At 31.4% G+C, this 26,403-nt stretch overlaps 1 protein-coding gene across 2 annotated transcripts; it reads left to right on the top strand.

The window, feature by feature from the left end:
- The first annotated feature begins 4,097 nt into the window (after positions 1-4,097).
- Positions 4,098-26,030, top strand: LOC119831077 (27 kDa hemolymph protein-like). 2 transcript variants are annotated; one of them, XM_038354317.1, is made up of 8 exons: positions 4,098-4,388; positions 5,235-5,413; positions 16,878-16,990; positions 17,531-17,694; positions 20,665-20,807; positions 22,991-23,131; positions 23,637-23,660; positions 24,344-26,030. In XM_038354317.1, the coding sequence occupies exons 1-8, from the start codon at positions 4,352-4,354 to the stop codon at positions 24,428-24,430; spliced, it is 888 nt and encodes a 295-aa protein (XP_038210245.1). In that variant the 5' UTR covers positions 4,098-4,351; the 3' UTR covers positions 24,431-26,030. The 2 variants fall into 2 exon arrangements, with proteins under 2 accessions (XP_038210245.1, XP_038210246.1); XM_038354318.1 differs by lacking the exon at positions 23,637-23,660 and having other exon boundaries at positions 4,101-4,388.
- Positions 26,031-26,403: the final 373 nt, after the last annotated feature.

Genomic DNA, 26,403 nt, shown 5'->3' with positions numbered 1-26,403 from the left:
AAATACAACAAAAGGTGAAAAAAGTTAGTACAAACCGTTAAAAGACTTAAACATTGCGGATAAAAATTAGGGCATATATGATACACCCACAAACAAGGGTGCTTCCTTAATGTGGTAAGGAGCATATGTCGACACCCATAGAGTGCAGCATCATGACGCCGTCGCATTCTCTTCTTTCGTATTTTGGATTTTCTTTCGTATATTTTCCTCTCGACTTGTGTGCGACCTTTATTGGTAAATGTTTGGAAGACTGTAGAATCCTCTAAGTGGTCGGCAAGTACGTTTATCGCATTTGAATCAGTTATTGTTTTGTAAAATTTAGAATCTTTTGACTTCCAAGTGTCCACAATCCAACGTTTGAAGGATTTCGCTGAATCAAGCGGATTAGTTACTTTGTCTTTTGTATATAAATAGCTGTTTATTGGATCGAATATGATTGATACTATTACTGTAAACAATCGCTTTACAGTTTGTATGGTTAAATTTAGCATACCATTGACAAGGTTAGCTAAAAAATTTGTCTCATTAGCTTCCTTCACAGCTAGCTTTTCAATTTCTTTTTGCAATTTTACTTTTTTTCTTTGCTCCTGTTTTTCTTTCTTTCTTTGCTCTTTTGCTCTTTTCTTTTTAAGTTTCGAAAACTTTTTTTGTTGTTGCTGAAACTTTTTTGACATGTTTTCTTTTTTAAAAATGCTAGAAGGTTTAACGACTGGTTGCTTTTTTGCGAATGGATTTCGTTTGACATTCTTTTTCTTGTTTTTCTTCACAGATTTTTTGTCACATTCACAATTGCACATACATTCAACATTGGTATTGTATTCTAAATTCCTTCCTACCCCACCATCTGTAACAAAATTACTTATATTTCTTCAGCTTTTACTAATTCAAATCGTTTCAGTTTTTTTGCGTTAATGTATGTATTATTTTAAAGGCAAATATTGATATACAACCTTTCATAGGTTTTTCAATATTCGCCAGTTTATAAGTATTGTTATTTAGATGGATAAAATTACTTTAAAGATTCGATCGTCATCACTTTTTAACACGTTTTTTAGGAAATGGGCAAGACAAGTATGTGACATCATACTATTTAAAACAAAATTTAAACACAAAATTTAACACATTTAATCAGAATACACATTGTGCGGACTGGACGATTTTTGTGCAAGAACTTTCTACGCAACGCGTTTAGAGTGATGTTTTTCAATTTTTTTCAAATTAAGGAACAAGATTATGTGTCAATTTTTTGTGAAAATCAAAGTAAGGTAATAATCGAATTTACGAAATATCAACATTTCAAACAAAAGTTTCCCGCTAACATGAGATAAAAAAGTAGCCTATCAGTGGCATTTATTGGTTTTGCTTGATGTAGTTTCATTTCGTCACGAAGTGTACAGAAGTATAGACTATCTTACTTACATTGATTGATATTAGGACCTAATTGTAAAGCTCGTCTCCTATTTGGATTATAAGAACGGCGGGCAGTATTCCAGTCATCAGAGCCGCTGAAAATTCTTGAGCAAATAATATAAAACAGCGATCTTTTTGGCTTACATGTACGCTTATCACATTCGTGTAGGGCAGGCGAAATTTTTTTATTTACGCATTTACAATTTAAAACGGCTCCTTTATTTCTAGCTGAATCCTTGCAAACCCCTGTTGGACATATAATGCCTGTATACGAAGCGGTTTTTATTACGTCCTTTATTTCACCCGTGTTCAAAATATTCATGTGATTATTGTCTAATACCATTTGAAACATAGGCTTATTTTTCTTAGGTGAAACGTAATTATTTGTTACATTTTTCGTGATTTTTTTATTATTTTGGAATGGTTCATCACAAGTCGTATCGCTGCATTCCACAATTGATTTTTTAGCACATTTACAATTGAAACGGTTAAATTTATCTCTTCCAGCTAATTCACAAATTCCAGTTTCACATGTATCGCCTATACCATATTGTTTCGCTTTTTTAAGTCGTGATGGACACACGCACGTCTCATTCTTCGCAACATTTCCCATAGCTTTAACTTTTCTTTTTATTTCAGCCGAGTTTAAAACTTTGAAATCGGAAGAATCTACTTTTATTGCAAATAGTGGTGCCGGTGGCAGCTGTTTCTCTATGTAATTTTTTTTTTTATTTAGAAGTCCCAATATAACGTTACTGCATTTTTTCTTTACTTTCACAATGTGATCCCCACCACCAATTCTCGAAAAAAAATGTTTCATGTCTGGCGAGACATGCATTTCTCTTTTATTTTTACGTTTATCTTCTTTAGAAATTTCTTCAGTATGAACTGGGATTGATTTTTTAAAAGCGTGCCTTCGTTTTCTTTTCTCTGTTTCGTTATTTACTTTATTTTTATCCGTTAAAAGGTCAGGATAATTTGAGTTGTCTGTTGATTCAAAGTTAAATTTCACTTTCCGAGATTGGTTACTTTTATTGTTCGTCTTTTTCGCTTTACTAATTTTGAACTTGTCTTGTCCATTATTTTGCGTTGCGGCATTGTTTACAATTTTTGGTTCCCTCGTTTTTGCGGTACTCTTGTTTTTCATATTAATTTTATTCTCATCTTTGTCTTGATCCGTACGTTCTTGTGTATGATTATTACGTTTTCTATACAGGCTAATTAGTGATATTTTCTTTGGATTTACTTGATAAGTACGTCTCCTCGTTGAAAATAAATTAAAACGATTGTTACTGTTGTTTTTACTTATTGCGTTATCATTACTTATTTCAGTAATATTAGAAACATTTTTCAAGTTATATGTTTTATTATGTTTACCGAGTTTACATTTACATATATTGTAGCCTTTACACTTTTTAGGAGAGTCAGTTTGCTCTGTTTTTGTGTCTTTTGTTTCATATTTATAGGACAACGGAGAAATGGCATCATTGATAAATTTTACTGTGTTCTGGGTACCCTTTTCATTATTTTTCCGTTTGTTTTTCAGAATACTACCCACCTGATAACAATAAATTTCGCGTTGCATTGTGGTATAATATTAAGTTCACTAAAGTTATTCCATTTTTATAATGAGGTATTTTGAACATAAGAAGTCATAATTTTTCACATAAATCCTATACGAACATAAGCCTAAAATATTAATATTTTTTACCTAATTTTTAATCATCACTTAAAATTTTTATAACCTCAATTTTAGCACCAAAAATAACGGATTTTTTGACAATGTAAATGAGACATTAATTATAGATGGAATTTTTCTTTTTCATTGCCTATTATATAATATTAAAAAAAAATTGAGCACTAAAATTATTTTGCACGATTATTTGAATAACATCCTTCATAAAACATAATTCTTTCTCAATTTATGAGTAGTAATTGTAATGGGGACCACAGTTAGTAATACGTACCTACGTATTACTAAACTGTGATCCCCATCCACCTGGATGGGGATCATTTAAGATTATTTCCTAGATATAACACCATATCTATGTTCCTCTAAATGATAAAACTTAGAGATGCCCCTGATTATTAAGGACTTAAATATTTTGTCAATATTTTGTAGTTGTTAAATTCGACTTTAAAGTTACTTTTCAAAATTAACGTTATGTCAAATATTACCTATACATTTATTATATATATATATAGATGAAAATTTGCCTGTATGTTATTCCAGTTGTCCACCTGTGTACATACCAAATTTCATTGCAATCGGTTCAGCAGATTTAGCGTGAAAGAGCAACAAACACAGACAAATCCCTACAAACTTTCGCATTTATAATATTAGTAGGATTGGTTTTTACGTCTTCCCCTTCACTGCCCTCTTTTTTATATCGTTGTTATTTTCTTTATCGATAACTGTGTTCAATTATAAAAATACGTAGTAGCAACAAATTTAAGATTATTAATGAAAACTATAGTTAAAGTTTTTCAGTATGAGGAACCGTATTTACATAATGTGTTACGTAATGAGCGAAGAACCACCGAGGATACTTCGAAGAACTTTTTTCCCATTTGTATATTTGACACAGGCAAATAGACACATCTTCTTACCACGGAGAAATAAAAAAAGCATTCACTTCAACTTACCTCAACTTACCTGTCAAGCTGTCAATTAAAGTGAACATAAGACATTTCACAGTATGAGCAGGGAGTAGACAACACTCGTCATTCAACATTTGAGTTGGATATGCAAGTCGCGGTGGACGTGAAAATAGTGATTTAAATTGTGATTACCGTTCATTGCTCGGCTAATTTTGACGCTTAGCAATCGTCATTGAATATTGAATTAGATATATGAAGTTGTGAAACCGGTTGCTTCGTAATAACGTGTGTTCGAATTTAATATTTAGTTTTTACGTAATTGAAGATTCGTTATACGAAAATGTATCTCCAATACTTAACTTTTGCTGTTATTATCGGTAAGAATACCATCACTTAATTTAAGATAATTGATTATAGTATAATTGTATATGTATCGCACATTGTGCGATACCTAATATATACTAAATAAATAAGTAAAAAAAACTTGGTGCGTTAATTTATACTCGCTTGAAAGGTTTTTAATTGCATTGATAGATACAATTTCCGAAGATTTGGATAAATTTTAACTCCGGTAAAGAAATATTTTATGAATGAAATATATAAATTAATATTTAGTTATTATATATAGCCTGAGCATTGTTTTCGTATATCAAAGCCCTTTGTAATTTCAACATCAATTATAAATTTAATATATTTCATCGTCATCTGGACATTGTCTCAGACTGACAGATTTGAATATGAAATAATATAAATTTATTCCATTAGTTGGTTCAATGACAATCTAATTCAGATTCTTATACCGTATCACAGTTTAGTAGATAAGTAATAATTCGTTGATAGGTCATTTTATCGTGTTTCTTAGAAAATATTTCACACAAGTAATATGTATATACTTCCTTTTGAATGTGTTCAACATTGATTTAATGCATTCAATTTAACAAGTTTGCATAGCTTTATCTGTTTCTTCTTCACGCCTAAACTGCTGAACCGATTTGGATGAAATTAAATTAAATTCTTCTTGATACAGGATAGTTTTAATCTCCAAAATCATAAGGAACAGAGATCTATGCAGGTTTAACCCGGAACTGTCTATCTTTGTCTTTCTCCACACAGGCGTAAAGGAAAACTAGTTATCTATAAACCCACTTTTGAAATCTGTTCTTCCATACCTTTCTTGGATTTTTTTATTGTGATGATGATGAATAATGGTGCATTTTTTCCAGGTCTCGCACAATGTCAGTCAACCGAGCCTTCCTTATCAGATGCCATAAACTCACTGCCTCCAGAACTACAGGGAAAAGTTGATCAGGCTCAAATTGAGGCCATCAGGAATAAGTCGACGGAGGTGTTCAAAGAAAAGTGTGATACTAACGGCGGGCCAAACGCTTTTGACAATGCTGAAGTAAGTTGCTTTTCCATTTGCTTTTTACTGCGAATTTCTTGATGCAAATAATGTATAATCAAGTTATATTAATTATTGAAAAATGCTACACAATATGTGAAATCTTATACTTATTTATAATTCACATAAGTATTTCCCATGAGAATATTTTATTTAAACAATAAAGAGGCATTATTCTTATTGAACTAAGAGAACTATCACAATATTTTTATCTTATATCATTTATAATAATTTTCAACATTATTTATTATCATTACTTTTTTTTTTATTGGTTGAAAAGTAGAGACAAAAACCTAGTTTATTTATTTGATCTATCTCAGATAATGATACACCTCTATTAAAAAGATTTTTGTTATATTCAGTCATACTTTCATTAACAGAAGTCCCAAAAATTCAGGAGATGGGTTTGTAAATATAATACTTTGTTGATGTTGTAAAGAGTGTGGTGTTTGCATAAAATTTCATCTGAAAATTCCCAAGAGTATATAATATTTTATGTTGTAGCCAAGTCTTTAATCATCCGTTTCGTTACTTAATAGCCTAGGCACTTTATTAATATTTATTTATTATTTAAAAAAGGGTAAAGACATATGTAAGATATGTGAAAGGAAATTTTTATTTTTTAATGAATTAAATTTTATCTGTATCACATTTAAATGTGCTTTCTATTATTTCGATGCAATATTATAAGTTATTAAATGAAACAATGGAATGACAAATCCACCGGATGTTCGAATTACAAATAAAGAATGCTTTGTTGTAATCAATACGAAAAGGTCGACAAGGCGCTGCATGGTAAGCCAAAACGCAGCGCAGTCGAAAACAAATGTGTATTAATAAAAACCACATTAAATTTTATTTTTTATAAATGAGTAAAGAGCTATTTGTTATACGGGTTGATCTCGTTTTCCATCATCGATTATTAAGTGTTTGAATACATATGATTTAAGTGTTTGAGTACATAAAGTATCTATGCTTATCATCATAGAGTATCTATATCATAGTTATAACTACAAAAATATTATAACGTAAATCTCCATATCTAGCCAAAATACAATGAGGTATATTAGTATAATCCTTGAACCGTGGAAAAACGGCCATTGCATGAACGGACGCTAGATAATTATTTATTACTATACGACTTTGCATTTAAAAATATATATTTTCGGTCTTTTACGTTAATTTTGCTAACTGTATGTAATACTAGCTATTGGCCGCAGATTCGACCGCGTAATCGATGTAAATTTTTAGGGTACAAACTTTCAAACCCCCTTTTTTTCCTCTTGTAGAATTTATCGAAAGCCATTTTAAACGGGTGCCTATATTATAGTGATTACGGACTAGCCAAATTTCAGCCCGATCATTTCAGTAGTAATACCATATTAATAAATAAAATATAATTATAAATGCGACTGTTTTTGTTTGCCCTTCATTTACCGTCGCAAGGTAACGATTTTATGACATGATTTTTGTGCCTGGATTCAGGAGATATGAGATTAGAGACGTAGTGTATGTTTTAGCACGGAAAAATATCTCTACTGGAAATCGCTTATTATGCGTGCGAAGCCGCGGACGGAAAGCCAGTATAGTATCTATTTAGTAATCTGTGGTATAGGCATTACAATTTAACTAAAGGGGAGGGCTTGATGACCGGTGACTGATGTTTATTGGAAAATTACCCCACGGTATGTATATGCAGGTGATGTGCATAATATCACGGTAGAAATAACTTCTTATCAATGAATGTAATTCGTTGCAAATTGCGATTAAATTCTTTCATCGATCACGAACTCGTGTTGTTTTATAGTGATATTTATTGTTTTTTTTATTGTTATGAGTTTTTTTAGTTGTATAAACCTCCTTTGTAGGGGTAGTAATTTTGTTCTTGTATTTTAGCTTGTTAACGAAATTTATTTAACAATTGGTATCTAATCTGCACTTTGTCTTTTCACGTGAAGCAAAATAAAGTTAAAATATAAATCTCAAATCAGAATAAAGTTTTTTTTTGAAAGACCAAGCCACAGAATAAAAAGTACAACCAAGCTGTCAAGTTTACTTTTGTAAATTAGCTACGCTCCGTTATAAAGGTCTCATATATATGAAACTTAATACATATATATAGAAAATAATGATTTTGCTTATTTCGGTGTCTAATTTTATAAAATAAGTGTAATCATTGTCATTTATCACACACACAATTAAATATTATAACATTAAATACAAGAAATTATTAAATGAATACAACGAAGATATTCTGTACCAGCACTTAAGTAAATAACGCTTAATAGGCATACGTCTTGCTGTATTTTAATATAATATTGTTGACACTTCACAGTTATGGATTTACACATACACCTGTGATTATACTTATAAATATAAATGTTAAAGAAACCTCTTTAGCGAACAAAGAAGGTCTTGTGGTGAATGTTTTGAAACCTACATTCATAAATTGTTATATTATAATGCTATGCTTCATTGCTTTGCTTAGGCAATGTTTACATTACGAGTTATTGGGTATTGGCGTGCTCGAAGTAGGCAAGGGTTTCCGTTCAGCTGAGTATAAGCTATCCAACAAACAGTTTTTTCATAGTAGAATAATACATTGTGGTGTGTAAGCAAATTATTTATGTTCTAGATGTAATAAATTATTATTAAATGAGGCACTATGACCGAGGTATGAAAGTCGGTAAATAAAAAAACTATATTTTTTATAAATATTTTTCTTTGTATTTATTTAAGTTTATATTGGGTATATTACTGAATCTGCATTACTTTTTTATAAAATAAAAATGTATAGAATGTAGCTATTTGTCCCTGTTTCACATGTGTTCATATAAAATATAGACAACGTGGCATTCTAGTGGCAAAAAATTGTTTAATATTGGTTATATATAGCTATAGATAACCCCCTACAACGTGTAAAACTCACATATTTACAAACCTATACCTCTTTATAAAATTAGTGTGTTACTTGAAGATTATTATTCGTTCGTTCATGAAATCTGTTTTTTTCAGGTAGGTTTTACTGAATCGTTTAATTTTATTTTTTTACAAAGCTGGCATGTTTTGTTTTTTTTTTAATTATCCGATGTAAATATATTATTATATCCGATATATACGGTTATATCTACGGTTTTCCTCATATGTTGTGGAAATATGTCTCAAGTATATAGGTATATTGTTTATAATTATTTTTCATTGTACAATTAAAAATTACAAACAGCAGAGGTAGTGTTCTATTAAAACAATGCGATGATCTACCTGTTGGTAGTGATATAAAGCTGTTTATACATATTGTCATATTGTGTTTCTCTACGGAAATGTGTTAATAATAAATTAGCATAAGACAGTCAAACATCAAAGAGCGTTGTACTTGAAGATGTCAATAATTTTTTTTATCAAATAAACATCAATAGAAAAATGATTTTCGTAAAAAAAATTGTTGAATATAAACGTAGTGGGCACTTCCTTAATAATATAAATTGAACAGTTTTATATAAATCGTAATATTTATAATATTGATTAAGTTCCTATGTAAGGAGCGTTTCTGGTATTCATCGGACATATTTTGGGCCAAATCACACGTATTTATTTGATTTGTAGAACCAGTTTGCAAATTATGTTATACTCGTCCTTATCGACACTTTGGTACACCATATGTTAGGTATGGTAAGTACTGATAGTAAGGGTAAGGGACCGTATGGGGTCACCGAACCAGTTTTGCATACCCATGAGTGATTTCCTTGACCATCTGCCCTTAACTGCCGAATGTGAGCAGTGATTCGTTAATTGCGGAGGAAATTCGATGCGAAGGCCTTGTTGCTAAGTGGTTTGACATTTTTTTAATAGTTTTTAAAGTTGACACTTCCGTCCCTATAATATTGTATCAAGTTTGGTGATATCGCGCGGCTTCGCACGCGTTATTTTCTGAGTAGTTTAATAGATGTTATTATTCATATAAATTTTCCAGTTGAATCACTATCTATTAAAAAATTCACCAAAATCCGTTGCGAAGTTTTAAAGATTAAAGTATACATAGGGACAGACAGAGAAAGCGACTTTGTTTTATTCTATGTAGTGATTGCCTGATAATGGTAAAATAGTGTTACTTTATTGCTTGTCAAGGTCAAGGTATAAGTTTGAGACATTCAAATGTTTTTACTTCAAGCGTAAACATTCGTACATTGTTCGTCTACGCGGGTGAAGCCACGGATGTGAGTATCTTATATTTCACAACAACACACAACACACACAATGTTAGTAGTGGGTAAACCCACTTCCCAGCTTGAATAATCTTGAAGAATCTCATTAAATTCGGGACGGGCGTTGTAAGTTTTATAATATAAAATTAGGTATTCTACATGAATGCGAAGATTTAATTTATTAGCTATTCAATTACAAATGGCCGTTATCACACTTGTTTCTCAGACAAATTCTGAATGTTGAATTAATTATATAAATTAGTTATAGTTTTAAATCCGTCGGATTAGTTTTTATATTTTTTATTTATTTATTTATTTATTAGCCTCGATCAGACACAAATATATACATGTCAAAGAAACTTAATTAAGACTCTGATGAGTCAACATCAGTAGGTTGGTCTGTTTGCCCCAGTTTGGCAAAGGCCTCCTCCGGTCCCTTCCAGTGTTTCCTGTTGGGCGTCGTCCTGGTCCAGGTTCTACCCGCTGTTTTGACAATGTCATCCTCCCATCTTCTTGTTTGTCTTCCGCGTTTCCTTTTTATATAGTTTTTATATAGTTAATTTTAAAATAGTATATTTCCAGTAGAAATGGTGATATAATCTAAGTGTCCACTTGGCCGACAACTTTCTCGAGATTCTTTAAGTACAGTCCATATTACTTAAGTCGGTTCAGCGTTTACGAAACTAGCGAATTCTAATCGGTATGTTCTGACGATAAAAACATTATAAATGTGCTAGAAATAATAATGATGATAGACTAGACTCCACCCGTGGCATCCTTTGTGTAGGTACTTCCCGACAAAAAGTCTATTTACCTATCAAGACTAGATATAATATGTCTCTCTATGCAAATTTTTTATCCCTGATCGAATCAGTCGTGTGCAAATTAAAGCTTAACAAACTTGTTTCCTCACAGATTTCCGAAGACATATATAACGTTGTTAGGATAAATCATAAAAAGTTACTGACGTCATATAATTTTTACATACGATCGAGACCTCGGTTGGACAAAAAAATTAACACTTGAGTAAAATCATTGAAACAGTCAGTTTTTGTCACCATTGGAATTGTGGATGGAGAAATAACAAGTTTTTTGAATTTATCTTCACATTTTTGAAGTTATTTTAATTTGTTTGCAATTTATCCTCTATGGAATACCGAGTTCATTTATTATAACTATGAAATTTATAATTTATCGATACTTTGATATATAAACGGATGTTATCCAAGATTACTTCATTAACGAATATTTGATAAGATTAAAACGATGTAGTATCTATAATTAATTCAATAATTTGATATTATGAATCTCATTTAAACAAATTGAGGTCGAATATGCTCTTTTATTTAGAATTCTCGTAATAATTGTCTCAATATTAACCGACGTCCCCAATTATGAAATAGATTCTCATTTTGATCGATTTCCGCGGGTATTGAACAGATTCACGCGATTATTTTTGTGTTTGATAGAATATTGTTGTCGTTTAGGCCCATTTTAGAATCTGGAATTGAACCAACTCTCTTTCGGCAAAAAATGTTACTCACATTACTTTTCATTATGGGGATTAACTAATATCTCGTATTAGCTTGGAACATTTCAATTGAAATCCCACACTACTTTGTGGCTGTGCTTAAATACCAATTAACGGATGATATGTACTTCTGTTTAATAGATATATAACTAGGTCATGACCGCGACTTCGTCCGCAATAAATGAGGGTCTTGCGAGTAACCTTAATTTTTGTTCCTAAAAAAAAGTATTACTTTATTACTTTTTTTTAATTACATTTTTTTTTAAATAAAGTAATTTTAGTTATTCCTTCTTACATTTCGCTATCTCCCAGTGAAGGTTCCATCTAAATCGGTGTAGCCGTGTCGGTGTATAACATGTTGATGTGGACAACAATATTGTTATTTTATTGTGGTTGGCTTATGGCTCCGATAGATCCTTTCGTATAATAAAAATACAAATCTGCTTAATGTACCTTAAAAAGTAACATTATAATTTATTTTTCTTGTGTAGATACTAAATAATAGTAAATTTAGTTAAAAAAAAATCTAAGAAACTGTCTTTGATGTTAGAATCAACCATTTCTCCACTATTATACATAGTATACATAGTACTTAGGGAAATTATTTAATCCTGGTAAGCCTAATCAGGATAATAAGAGTGATCATGAAATTAATGTATTATGACCAATCCATAATAAGTGTACGAAGTTTGAATTAAATGTATCCGTTTAAAGTGGGTCAAAAGAGTCGGTTACTCTAGTAGGTCTCTCGAGTACGTAAAGCTAATGTGTATAAGCGTTTTAAAAGGATACTAATAAATTAAACAAACACCCATATTAATATTGCCATTAAATTTTACATTTAACCTTTGAAATTTGAATATTCAAAACGCGCTCTTCCGTCTGAGTTCACGGAAACTTGTACATATAATGTGCATACTTTTACATACAGCCTAGAGTCTATTGTGAATTCGTGAATTTCAGCCAAATGCCTAAAGACAATGCCGTAATAGCAACAAAGGGGTAGTTTCGTGATAGCTCTTGAATGGTATTACTGCCTGGTACCTACGTGTTTGAGTGTTACGTAACGATATGTTCTGGTGTTTTCGTTTGAATACCTGCGATGTGTGTGATGACCGTATTGGCAGTCTGGTGTAATTATATACGTGCTTGCGAAACGTAGTTTTGGAGATTCGACCCTATTTAAAATTCTCCAATGTTGCAATATTATTTCTATGCTTGTATATGATCTTGATCAGCACTGTGGTATGTTTGTTTATCGTTTTATGTTTTCATCCGATTTAAAAAATGTGGATTATCAATTCGACTGTATTTAAGAGTTTTCCACTGTGTGGACCGATTTAGATGATTCCTTGTTTTATTTGAAAGCTGGTGCCTCCCATGTGGTCCCATTTAAAGTCTAGATCTGACAATTTTAAAACGTTTCATTTTTGTTAATAATTATTATTTTATCTATAATTTAAAAAAAATGTGTATTTGATCCCAGCTTTCTGCACTCTTTCACTTATTCATATTATATATTCCATAATCCTCCGTCCGCGCAATTTTCATAAAAGGAGTTGCAAAGTTTTTGCTTATCAGTAATTGTATTGGGTGTGTAGGTATACCCTCTCACTCTAATTGCGTAGGGCGTAGGCGACCTATAATAATTCACGGTTGAAGATATTGCAATACGGGTCTGTCGTCAAGGTGAGGGCCAGATAGCTAGTCAGTATTATTATGTAGAAATAGCAAAAATACAATTTGACAAATATAAAAATACACAATTTTTCCGATGACCTCTATTGACTTCCGAGCAATAGGTCGCGAAATATTTGCAAAAATTGATGACCGTGGATATTTTTTTTTTTAACTTTTTGCCGCCACGTTTCAATGTCGACTTTTACATCTTCAGTACAATAAAGGGTCCCGTATTAGAGGTGTATACAAAAATTAAATTCACAAGGTATTTTCAACAGATATAACCTAAAATGTCAGACTATAATATAATTAACCTCTTAAAGCATATAGGTATTTCACTTGCTGAATCGTGAGATGAGAGTATATTATTACACGAAATGTTATTATTATATAGCCTGTGAGCTAATTCAGACTATAATATATCTCTGTGCCAAATTTCATACAGATATGATACGCTTTTTTCGCGTGAGAGTGACAAATCCATTCATCTATCCATCCATCCAGACTTACAAACTTTCGCGTCTATTATATCAGTAGGATTCTTAAGCATATCATAATGATCGTGAGAACATGAGTATATATGTCAACACAGCATAATTGTTGTTGTTATATGCTTAATGGAATTGTCAATTGTTATCTATAAATAGTTTCTGATAATACCAATATAGCCCATTTATTTTATGTTAATTTCTTTCACGCTACGAAACTTGTAGGTACAATCATGTAATTATCGTAACGACATAGATATTGTAACGATAAATTAATAGCGTGACAAGGAAAACCGACAAAGGTTATGGAAAGTTTGCATTGTAATTAGTTTACGTTATGCAATAATAATAAAATGGACTCTAAGCGAATTTTTTTTTTTTTTACGACAATTATTGAATAATTCTCATTTCTGTAACTGTTATTATTCCGCCGTTCTGGGGTTAAAACTAGTGTAACTAAAACGACATTCTTTAATGCGTACCTATATAAATTTTGACTAATAATAATTTTAAATTTTGACCGCCTCCTTGGTACAGTGGTTAACGCGTGAGCGTAGAACCGAGGGGTCCTGAAAAAAAATGTCTCGGTCTGGCAGGACACAGAAGGTTGATCACCTACTTGTCCGTAAAGAAAATCGATCAGTGAAACAGATGTACATCATCTGCCCCATACCCCACTAGGGGACACGGGACTTCACTTTTTTTTTATATAAATTTGACATTTAAACTCACAGATAAGCTAAACATAACATAACCTAATGTTATGAAACTGTTAAGCTGTCGAAATATGTATTTTCTAATTGCTTTAAGTGTGCGCTCATATATAAGTCCCATGTCTCAAATGTTTATGGTTCTAAAAGCCATGAACAAGCCCACTTTGTTTTTAAATAACAACCACTTGAAAAGGATTACAAATTGGCCTGAGAAGTACCCAGGTTTAGAGAGAGGTACAATGAGACCTTAGTCTTGAGACTTGCGCATAATTACAGCTATGATTTAATGTGTTTTTATGGAAAATGCATTTGTGGTTTTATAGAATGTTGTTATCGTGTGCGTTTATGTGAGATAAATGTAATCCCCATCTCCAGTTAGTGGTTTTTCTTGCATGTGTTATTTATCAAACAATAGTACCTACTAAGAACAATGAGTTATTTATCAAACAATCTTGTATTCGTTTATTTTTTGATTTGCTATACATCTATGATATGTAAATAAAAAAAACACAGTGAACTCATTGTACATTGAAAATAACTGATGTAACTTATTTTATAAGACATTAAAATCGGTTACTATTAAATAAAATAGTTAAGAAGCTACTATTTTCAGGTCAAAATCTAAACATTATGACACCCGCGAAGTGAGCACGGGTCAAGTAGCATACTATAAATTACAAGTGACAAGTACTATCTAGTACGACGTATAAAATTAACCAATGTGCCCTTGTGACCTACACTATTTTAATTTAAGTTCATTGGCATATATTCCGACCGGGCATCAGCATCGAGTATCAAATTCCTCGTATCCCATTCAGCCAACTACGGCTCAAATTGTAGGTAGCGATAAAAGTGTGTCAATAGAAGCTAGCTATCCGCCCCGGCTTCGCTCGTGGTGCAACATAGTCTATATCACTCAGGGAGCACGTACGCAACCAACAAAGAAAGAATTTTTAAATCGGTAATTCTGTAAAACATGTATAATGCATAAAGGTTACTTTTAAAAATTTCAAAATAATTAATCCGCCTAAGCTAGATACAATCCAAAATTCATATAGGCGTAGATAAAATGATACCATCCTGTATAAGTAGTCAGTACCTATATAAAAAAAGCACGATTAAAAATAAAACATATTTTAAGCGGTCAAAGTCCAGCCTACATGTAACACTGGATATATCAAATGATGTGTTGTTGCGATCTGTTTAATAACAGTTTTTCCAGCACGTGATCGAACCGGTTATAAATTAAATCATAACTGCTAACTCGTTATTAACTCTGATTAAGTTACATTAGCAGCTTAATATGCCGAAAAATATTCTCAATTCGATTGTATTTTATTTTTGGTTTTGTAACTCATTAACTTCGATAACCGATACTTTATAACGGATTGGCGTGATTGCTTTTGTGTTTCATAGGGAATTGGCGGCTTTTTTGCTCAATAGCAATTTCCCCAAGCAATAATATTAATTATAATTAGTACTAGAAATAAAAGAGTTTTGTTTAATCTATTGAAATATATTTTCATATGTAAGCCTTATATATTATTCCAGTGTATTTAATGAATATTTATTTCAAATGCTTAAATACAACTGCGAGCACAAATATTCACAAACAGATCGTATCGACAGATCGTATTTTGAATTATAAACAAGAATTTAAGTTTAAGAATAGTTGTAATTTAACACGTTTAATTGTTTTATGTTTTATTTGCATAGTTAGAAGGTAAGCGACCAATGAAGCTTGATTTATCAGATCGAAATTTTCCCTAAAATAATAGAATCATAATTTTTTTTTATGTAGAAGTCAAAGTTCATTTTATTACGTTAGAAAAACTCAATGCTAACATTATCTTTGTCATTATCAACTTGATTTTAGTTTTATACTTTGTATGAACTAAAATGGTCATGTGGTCGATATACTGAGAGTATCTACTCTTTATTGCCTAACTTGCAGATAAAACAATGAACAGAAATAAAAATATGTATACAACAGTATAAAACGTAGTCAGAACTTACGACGAGAAAGTGTTTCATATAAATGCTTGAATACTGTGTAAAATTCAAACATTTGAACCCAACTCTAGTTACCAAGATAAACGGGATCAAATAAATAGATAAATACTAGCTGCGCCCCGCGGTTTCACCCGCGTAAGTCCGTATCCCGTAGGAATATCGGGATAAAAAATAGATGTTGGCCGATTCTCAGACCTACCCAATGTGCTTACCAAATTTCAGAGGAATCGGTCAAGCCGTTTCGGAGGAGTATGGCAACGAAAACTGTGACACGAGAATTTTATATATATAGATAAGTATTTAACACAAAAAACACCACTGAAGTTCCCGGGGATGTAAGCAGGTACCTCTGCAAATGCTAAAATGCGACCCAATGACAAGAATTTCCTATCAAACACAAAAATAATAACGTGAATCGATTAAACGCCGATTAACTCGGCGGAATTGTCGAATACCAAACCAAAAAAAATAAATAAAAAATACGGTCGAATCGAAAAGCTACTTTATTTTTTGGGGTCAACTACCCGGTAGCCGGCAACTTCCCAAATCGTTTCAGCTAGATACGTAATACGATACCCGTCTTAAATATATATAACTGGCTGCGCCCCGCGGTTTTACCCGCGTAAGTCCGTATCCCGTTGGAATATCGCGATAAAAAATCGCCTATATGTTATTCCACTTGTCCAGCTGTCCACGTACCAAATTTAATTACAATCGGTTGAGTAGTTTTTGCGTGAAAGAGCAACAAACACACACACATCCTTACAAACTTTCGCATTTATAATATTAGTAGAATAAATACGATTTGATACTTATAACATGTCTTTTTCTTTTCAGGCGGCATTCAAGGAATTCTCAACGTGCGTGACAGCTTTAGTAGATCCTTCCAAATTGCAGGAAGAAATCGAAACCGCCAAACCCAATGGTCAAGTGGACGAAGTGTTTAAAAGGTATTTTATTTCTATACCCACTTTCATAGTAGATATTTCAAGTCGTGTAAATAACCTAAAGTATTAAAAAACAACCTAAAGTATTGAGGTAAAAAATTGCTGTTTTGAAAATTTATTCAATTTCATCATACAGTTGTACACTGTTAGTTAGTTGATTAGTATCTTAAATAATAATGTTAAATACGTATGTATAATTGTAAAATAACAAGTATTTATCAAATGCATACGTTACAATTTAAATTTGTTGAAAATAGCTTTAAATATTGCTACATATTATACTAAAAACTGTGTATAATTATGTAGACAGTATATGATATTGAATATTATGAATAAATTACAAATAAAAAAAGAGCTTAACGAAAATATGTGGAATTGCGTCCTTTTAAAATTTTTAAAATCCATTTCTATCATGCACGCTTGCCTCCAACCACCATTCCGGTTGACGCCTATAACAGACTATATAACAGTTATCTGAACCATAGTTACTAGTTAGTATACTGTGTCTGAACTCTGGTCTCATTCATCTACATATATTATTAGGTACTGCGACAAAACGCCAGACTTCAAGAACTGTTTCCAAAACATGACGGATGCGGTGGAGCCGTGTCTCACTGCTGAGGAACGTGGAAATATTAAAACCGTGCACAATATAACCGAGCAACTCGCTGAGTTTATTTGCTTCAAGGAGGGCGACAGGATTGCTTGTGAGTTTATGAAAAAAAAGTTTTTTTTTTATGATCTGACAAGGGATAACAACTACACTTTTTCGTGGTCAATACATAGTCTTCAATATCTACATTTGTTGTATTGAATATGCCCAGTAAACGATATTATTTAACGATATAAATTGTCGTCAAATTAATTATAGTTGTTAAACATACTCGGTCTTAATAAGCATAAGAAAATCTTCGAGTCGTAGTGTCACTTAAAATCGAAATTGACGTTATGTTAGAGGAAGACAGTAGATACGTTTCGTTTAAATGAAAGGGATAGAATGCTGACCATATGTATAATTAAATCCAAATATATTCATTAGTAAATGCGTATTAATGATAATAAGCAATTACCTTCAATGCAATAGACTACAATTATTCAACAATAACATTGTATGTTATTATCTATTTGTGATTTGATTTATAATTTATAATACCTCATAAAATATAATGATAATTGAGAAATTTAATGCATTACTTTAAAATTATTGAAATAGTAAGCGTCAATTGCGGATGCAATATTGAAAAATTATCAATGAAAAATAGGTCGTCTTTAAGGTACAATGGCGATATTCGAATGCATTTTTCTTTATGAGAGAATGGAAAGCGAAGACCTCATTCTAGGTAAAGCAAACAATATATTATTGGTTCAGAATATCGGTCTTTCACAGCATTTAAATGAAGGTTATAAGAATATTGAATAGATTTACGATGATACTGACCTTTGGACTCTAACGCTATATCGTTTTTTTCATGTTACCTTTACAGTATATATGCAAAAGAGGATGCGAGAGCAAATTTTAGGTAAAATTGAGTTTGGGCCATATTCGGGTATACAATGGGTATTTTATAACATGAGTTTTGTAACTAGCGTTGCTAAGTGTGGTGATTGGCTGGTATTTTTTTCCATCATTCAGCTCATTAATTTTTTTAGATATTGTATATTATGTACTTACATATATATATACACAACACAACAATAAACTTTTATTATACGTTATGCTTTAATGTATTTATCATTTGAATGCATAACATTTTTGAAGGTACCATATGTACTATATTTATTTGTGAAACGACTTATAGTTATACTTATAAGTTATATTTAAAGTTTAAGTCCTTTAGAAACAGGCGATGGATATTTCTATCTAGGGGATCTATTTTTATATACTTATATAAGTCTGAGTTTGTTAGTCTATCTATTTTAGCCCGTTAATCTCAGGAACTACTTGACCGATTTCAAAAAATTTTACGCCTTTGAATAATTACGGGATTCTTGAGTGTTACAGACTAGGTATGTAGGTATCTAACGCGGGCGAAGCTGGGGCGTACCGTTAGTAGTATATAAAAAGATGTCGTATTGTCTATAAGAATCAATACAATACGACATTCGTGAAAACTCGCTATTAGAAGACCTGACCTGGCTCCGGGCATCTAAATATAGTTTTATGTGTTTCCAATAACCTATGTTAAAAATACCTACCAATATATCCACGTTTGCCATCTTTTATCCACTTTTGGGAATAACTATACTCGGAAATGTAGGTAATTTTGTCATTGAAATAATTAGATTTTTTTTTTGTTTTTGGTATAGTGGGCTACTAATTGTTTTCCTTTTTTCTACAATCTATAGCAATACTATACAGTACATAGCAATATACTATTTTTCTACATTAGTTACGAAATATCATCATTATAAATTCGAGCTTCTTATTTTTTATATAGACAATATAAACATTATAGACTACAGGCCCATGTTGAAAAAATTATGGGTCATTTGAACCACCAGGTGACCTATCTAGAACGATATAAGAGCATAAAATAATAAGATTCAGCACTATGCCGTCAATATTAGACTACGATCTTCGTTAGTATCTGTATCATCATTGTAATATGGCAAAAAGTCTAACGGCTTGATTACAATTTCACAGTGACATCTATATATTATACTCTCCCCTATAAATATATTTTAAGATCATCGAGAAAGAATTTTAAAACTCGTATGCTAAATATTATTACTAACAAACAATTTATGAACAATCTCGTTGGACATTTATTAAATTATATATCTACTAATTGCTTCAACAATTTGTAATTAAGAAAAATATTTAAAAATTGAAAAGGTTTCGTTCATTTTATTCCCATTTAAAGTAAACACATTAACTCCATAATAAATAACGATGTGGGTAATATTGACGCTATTTTTGTATCATCATATTGAAGAAGGGTGGGTATGGTTTATATATATTGTGCTGCACTTTTTTTGTATTGACACACGTTTGTATACTATTGTATTGAATATACCTTAATGTTAACTCTGTTTCAGAGCCTTGGGTAAGCTTTCTAGTACCTTAATTTAAAGGCGAATAGCGTCTTAAACAATAGACCAACAGTGTCAACAAGTGTTATAATGCTGAAAAATATGCATAATTTGGTACAAATTTGCACAGTGTAATTACAACTGTAGTAATATTATGGTAGAATTTTTGGTTTAAAGAAAAAAATATTGCCTTTTTTACACTAAGCAAATGTTAAGGAGCTGAAAACTCATATACTACATTCTAGTAGTTATCTATATATAGCTTCCTTAGCTTTATATTAATTATAAGACAATTCATATCCTGTTTACTAGGTACTACATTTCCACAACATTCCGGAAATAATTATAATAAAAACAGAATGGTATATATGGTAATTAATGCTTGTCTATTGAGAAATTCAGGTCAAAGTTCTATCGTGTTTTTTTATACGTCAGATACATATTTGTAAATAATATAGGCTTGGGATGAAACACTTAAGGATCCCATTTATCCTATAATTCCTGCATTTTTTCCAAAACATACATAATTCTTGTAATTTGAGTGCTAGCTAAAATACAACACAGTACAGTTCTGACCCAAACACGTGTCACCGAATTTTTCGTTTAAGCCCTGTTTTAATTCGATTCCCCAAAACATATTCCAGTGTTCATCTCGGAGAATGGTCCAGAATGCATCCAAGAGAAACAGGAGGAGATTCAGCAATGCTTCAATACTACCCTCGGATCTGGTTTCAACATCAACGCGGGATCGTTTACAGCGGACAACATTCCTAAGATTGTGTTTGGGGTATGTTAACCATCTAGGTTATAATATAATAAATTGAGGACTGAAAATAACATGTGTGGTCTTGAAGCACTGATAATATATTAATATTAAAAGAATTATGTCTTAATAATAGTAGGAAAGATTTTTAGTAAGAAGCACTATACTTAATTGCCTGAGAAGCTCAGTGATGTTTAAAATAATTAATATATAACCAAAAACAATCCCACGATTGAAAATGAGCTAACTTAACGAAAAATGTAATAATAATTTTAGATCTACGTATAGCTATGGCTAGACGGAATGCATTGTATTGTACCATAAATTTGCAAATATCCCCATAGTGTCCTGGTAAACTTTTCGTAGTATGAAAAAAATTTTCAAGTGACATTTATACAGATAATAAATATTTAAATGCTTTTCAAATATGTATGATCGTATCTGTTGGTTAAAATATTTTACATAAATCGTGAATGTTTTAATGTTAAGTTCAGAAAGATCTGGAAAAGGTGTAGTTAAAATACAAAGATAATTTGAAATGCTAATATTAAAAAGTAGTGTTGCCTTGAGCTTCTTTTCTTCTTCGGAATCATAAAGGAGACTTATAGAAATCAATATCTTATAACATGTCGAATGTGATTTATTTATTATATTATTAAAGTATATTTTAATCATTAAATTTTATAATAACATTGTGTCATCATTAGCTTTAACTTATCCTTTTTATATTGAAATTGCTGTTCGCCACGGCTTCGCCCGTGGTACATATATAGCCTATGTCATTGTTGCAAGTTGCAGCTTTCTAATGGTGAAAGAATTTTGCAAATAGGTTCAGTAGTTTTTGAAATAGTCCATTACAAACAAACAAACAAAAATACGAATTCTTCCTCTTTATAATATATATATTTTTTTATTAATGATAGGGAAGATAGTGATAGATGATTAGTGTAGATGGCCAACTTCTCAAAGCACTTAAGTCATCATGTATGCCCTCGATTTCAATATTCTAGAATCATAGATTTTCGTTATGCAAAACCCAATCCTCATCTCATCTATACCGGTGCACATCCGAAGTTCGTAAGGATTAAATAAAATTTTATAAATACTCAAATACAAAAAATATAGAATCGATTAATATTTCAAAGCACCGTCATTACACACGCATCACATTAATAATCTTAGTGCGGTAAAATCAGCGCATCATGAAGCGTGTCCCAGCTTATCGCCTTTATATTAACTAATCGTGATCTATTATTTAGCAACTAGTCACATAAAAATATGATTACAACAATCATGTTTCACACTTATCATGATAACGTTAATGGACTTGTAAACTGATGTTTAGGGTTATTTTTTAGAACACTCGACATTCGATAAACACGTACTAATCTTGATATTTTTAATGGGTATAAGGTCAATGTGGGATAAAAGCGAATGGATGTATTTGATAAAGCTCTCGGTCATTGAAAGTTTGTAACTCTTTAGTTTGTAAAAACTCCTTTGTAGTGTTACGCTGTTCGTCTTTAATTTGTACGGATAGCAATTATCTCAATGCAATCATTCAAACTACTATGTTTAAATATCTTATATATAAAATTCTCGTGTCACAATGTTAGTCTCTATACTCCTCCGAAACGGCTTGACTGATTCCTCTGAAATTTGGTAAGCATATTGGGTAGGTCTGAGAATCGGCCAACATCTATTTTTTATCCCGATATTCCTACGGGATACGGACTTACGCGGGTGAAACCGCGGGGCGCAGCTAGTTTTATTATAAACTTCTTTTGATTTAAGAATAATCAAAGAGAATGAGTTTGAATACCGGGATATAGTATCGCGTTGGAATTATAGAAGTTTGGTAAATATGGCATGATGATTCATTATCTATATAGGTATACAGTTTAGATAATGCCAACCAGGAACAAATGCTAATCATTCCTTCCTGGGCGGTTTTAAAGGGAATATTATTCTAATTAAAGTTTGAAATCTGATCTTAAGAATTTCAGTTCAGTTCAGTTATATTTCTTTAAGCCATTTCCCTGCTGCTGTTGGTACATTGACCAAATCCCGTAATGCCTAGTTACTTTTCCAATAATTTTATTCATGACCCAACATTTAGAATGTGTAGCTAACACATATCAAAACCGATGTCCACAAAACAGTCTAAAGAAATGCCAATGTTTACACGAATTAAAATTATCTTTCAGGAAAAGGAATGCAAACAATATACAGAACTACAAAAGTGTGTAGTAACTTCGTTAGAAACATGCTCAGCGCCTACATCGGCGAACATCGTCGAATCTCTCTTCAAATTCGTCCTCAAGGGCACACCGTGCAAGGATATTGTGGTGAGTTATTGAGTTTATTTAATTAGCTGTAGTTAAATGACTCGTAGCCTATATCAATCGTAAAGGAGATGCTTTTAGAAAAAAAGTAGTGTTTCCAAATCTTATCCTTATCGGTGTAGTGGGTTAGCAGTGAAACTGAGATAGACATAATTTTGCTTGTACGGTAGGGTGCGTATACGACTTTAGAAAAAATAATGATATATTTCAAAAATGGGTGCTCAGAATTTAATGGGTATACTTACGAAGTTTTATTGAAATCTATTACAGATTAGAATTCTTTTATTGTCTATAAGAGTGCGTTATTAATGAGTTTATGGATAAATTTATAGGATGTACGTCATCCTAAGCTGTTTCTAGATTATATTAATTTATCATGAATGATCCTTGTAGGATGTCAAATTAATTTATACTATCTATATGGATAATAATATAAAGAGACATAGATGTAATGATCATGATATATATATTTTAATGTATTTTTCTTTTCTTTTACAATCAACAAAAGGAGGGTAACAAGAGAAGCCAAAAAGTAAGTTCCTGGCAATTTCGTAGTAGTGTTGGGGAGCTCTATGATATTACATTGTCTATGCTTTTGTATGTGGTTTCATTTTTGTCTATGGGAATTCTCATATCATAGTTTCCATGTGTGTTTTTGTTGCAATAGTGTTCAAATCATTGGGTCAGATAATGGCTCCAGCAAAGTCGCTTTTTATATATAAGACCGTGATTTATATAAAATTAAAAATGATGTCTATCAAAATTGTTAATTTGCTAACTACATAATTCAATTATCAAGAACTTAAGTTTTTTTGATTTTACTTAAGAAATTGAGGCATATAATGATCCAGAAATATATTAGACATATTTTCTGGATCTTTCATTATAATATGTCTCAATCTATATACAAGATCCTATACATGTAAGCGAGAGAGTACTGTCTGTACGTAATACTGTATTTGGATTTTGGTCAAAACCCTTTGCGTTTGAGAGACAAATCGTGTTACTCAGCTCATTGTAATAGACATCTGCTTTTGTTTCTCCATTAATTAATGACGTCGTTTAATTACATATTGATTTTTTTATTAGATTTGCTTGTGTGTGTGTATTTTTTTTTTAACGAAGTATATGAGATCATGTTGTTGAATTTTTTATTTTTTTTTCTATATGTTTAAACTTTGTAATTGAAATTAACGTTTGTAATGGCTTTTTCAGGTCGAAGGTAAGGGAGCCAACTCGGCCAAGGGCGTAACCGTCAGTAGCTTAGCTTTGGGCGCGTTAGCCATTGCAGCTTTATTCTAAGCGACATACACGACTACTTCCTCCATGACATTCGATATAGGGCCCCGTTATTTCTTGAAAATAATGCAATTATTAGTTTTGGGCTTTACGAAATTATTGCTGCGCACAAATTTGACAATAGGAGCCAAATCGATCTAAATGTATGTATTTTGAAAACAACGAACCACAACTATCTTATTGTTAAGTCATAAGTATGTAATGCGATAAAAAATGGCGGATCTGATGTACCTGACTATGGTTTTAATTATTGCAGTGAATTTTTCAATTAAGTCGAAATGTTTAACAATTGTGATTCCAACTTAATCGTATCATAGGGTTATTTTAAAGCCAATAATCTATGTATAATTTATAAGTGATGTTTTTATTAATTATGCCACTAAATATCCATTTGACAGCTGATTTAATAAACATGGTTTAAGTTTTATTAAGGTATTAATTTTTTTTAATGTGTCAGATCTACCATACATTTTTATGCAGGTCTGATAGTTTAATATTTGGAATTTCGTATAAATTTTCCAGCATTATAATCTGAAAGAACACATTCCATTTAACGGACTTGTTACCTTTTAGAAAATATTTATAGAGTATAAGAGTGCTTTAACAGAAGCTTAAACCCTGAGCGAGCAGCTTTAAAATGTTACAGTATTTTTGTAATTAGTGATAGCGTTGTGTTGGGAAAGCGACATCTTCTGGACAATATTTTACTAAGTTAATAACTGTAATATTTTGTGCCTCATGCTTTGTTTATCTACTTTATTTACACTTCATATCACTTTGTTGATATCTCATTGCAGTCTGGAGCCTTAGCGAAACAAAAGAGGTTCACTAAATCCGATCCCCAATAAGATTAAAATGTCGTCCTTATGCACTTGCCTTAAATATATATAAAAAAAAATAATGCATAAAATGCATTTCATCCATATCTCATACATACCATACAATTCAGTGCACCTTATCCCTCCCGTTCCCTAAGAGAAGTTCATCGAAAGTGTCACTTTTCCAATACTTTTTAGATTCCTAGAGCTTTGCCAAAAGTACATATCCTCTAGTGAACCATATCGCCAACGTGTTGCCAAACTATCGATTCCAACAGCATTAGGTTAAGGATTTGTCCTATTTTTAGTTACGGTGTGTACGTATATTTTAAACGCCATTCTTTCCATAGAGTAAATATTTGCCATTGCGTCGTAGTAAAGTTAGTGTCGAGGCCAATGTATTCGTGAAAAGTTAGGCAGCGTACCATTTATAAAGTGTGATTTCATTTATGTTGTAAGCAATGTTTTTTGTTTATATAATTCTGAGTTTGTTAATGCATATTTCATACGATATAATATGTTATTTTCTTACAAGGCAATCGGGTGTTATTCTGTAATCGTTAAGTTAGGCATATATTTTTGTAAAAAAACGTATTATATATATTTTATTATCTCATACTCATAAAGAAATTTGAAGCAGTGTTATGAATTGCGTATATTTTGCGATAAATTGTATTTTTACTTTAAAAATTATATCATAACGCACTATTGGTGAAAAACGAAGTGGTTGTAGCGTTTAATTATTTATGATAATTTGGTGTTGCATTAAAGTATAATTTTTGTAATGCATGGTCGTTTTATTTAATGATTTGCGTTTTCCTGTATTCTCATTTTGTTTACTGATTCGTATATTTGACGCTTGGGTAGTGAGAGTCGTAATGGACATGGCTTTTTACTTGACTTTGAGTTTTTAAATAAAGTTTTAATAAAAATAAATTTATTGTATCATTTTTTTCGGAATTTATTGTATATGTATCAACATTATGTGTTTACGTTCAAATTTATGCACTAATGAATCTGCTGATGAATTGAAATATAGATGACCGCATGACCCGGAGAATGGCCATTTTACGAAATAGAGGAAGTGCTAGAGATCTGCTAGCAATTCACAAAATGATTCATTAGATGATGGAATGTCAAATGTGTTTTCTTAGGCCT

This window comes from Zerene cesonia, chromosome 13, assembly GCF_012273895.1.
Source record: "Zerene cesonia ecotype Mississippi chromosome 13, Zerene_cesonia_1.1, whole genome shotgun sequence".
Taxonomy (NCBI): domain Eukaryota; kingdom Metazoa; phylum Arthropoda; class Insecta; order Lepidoptera; family Pieridae; genus Zerene; species Zerene cesonia.
Note: the sequence above shows the minus strand (reverse complement) of the source record. Positions and strands in the feature narration are given on the sequence as shown.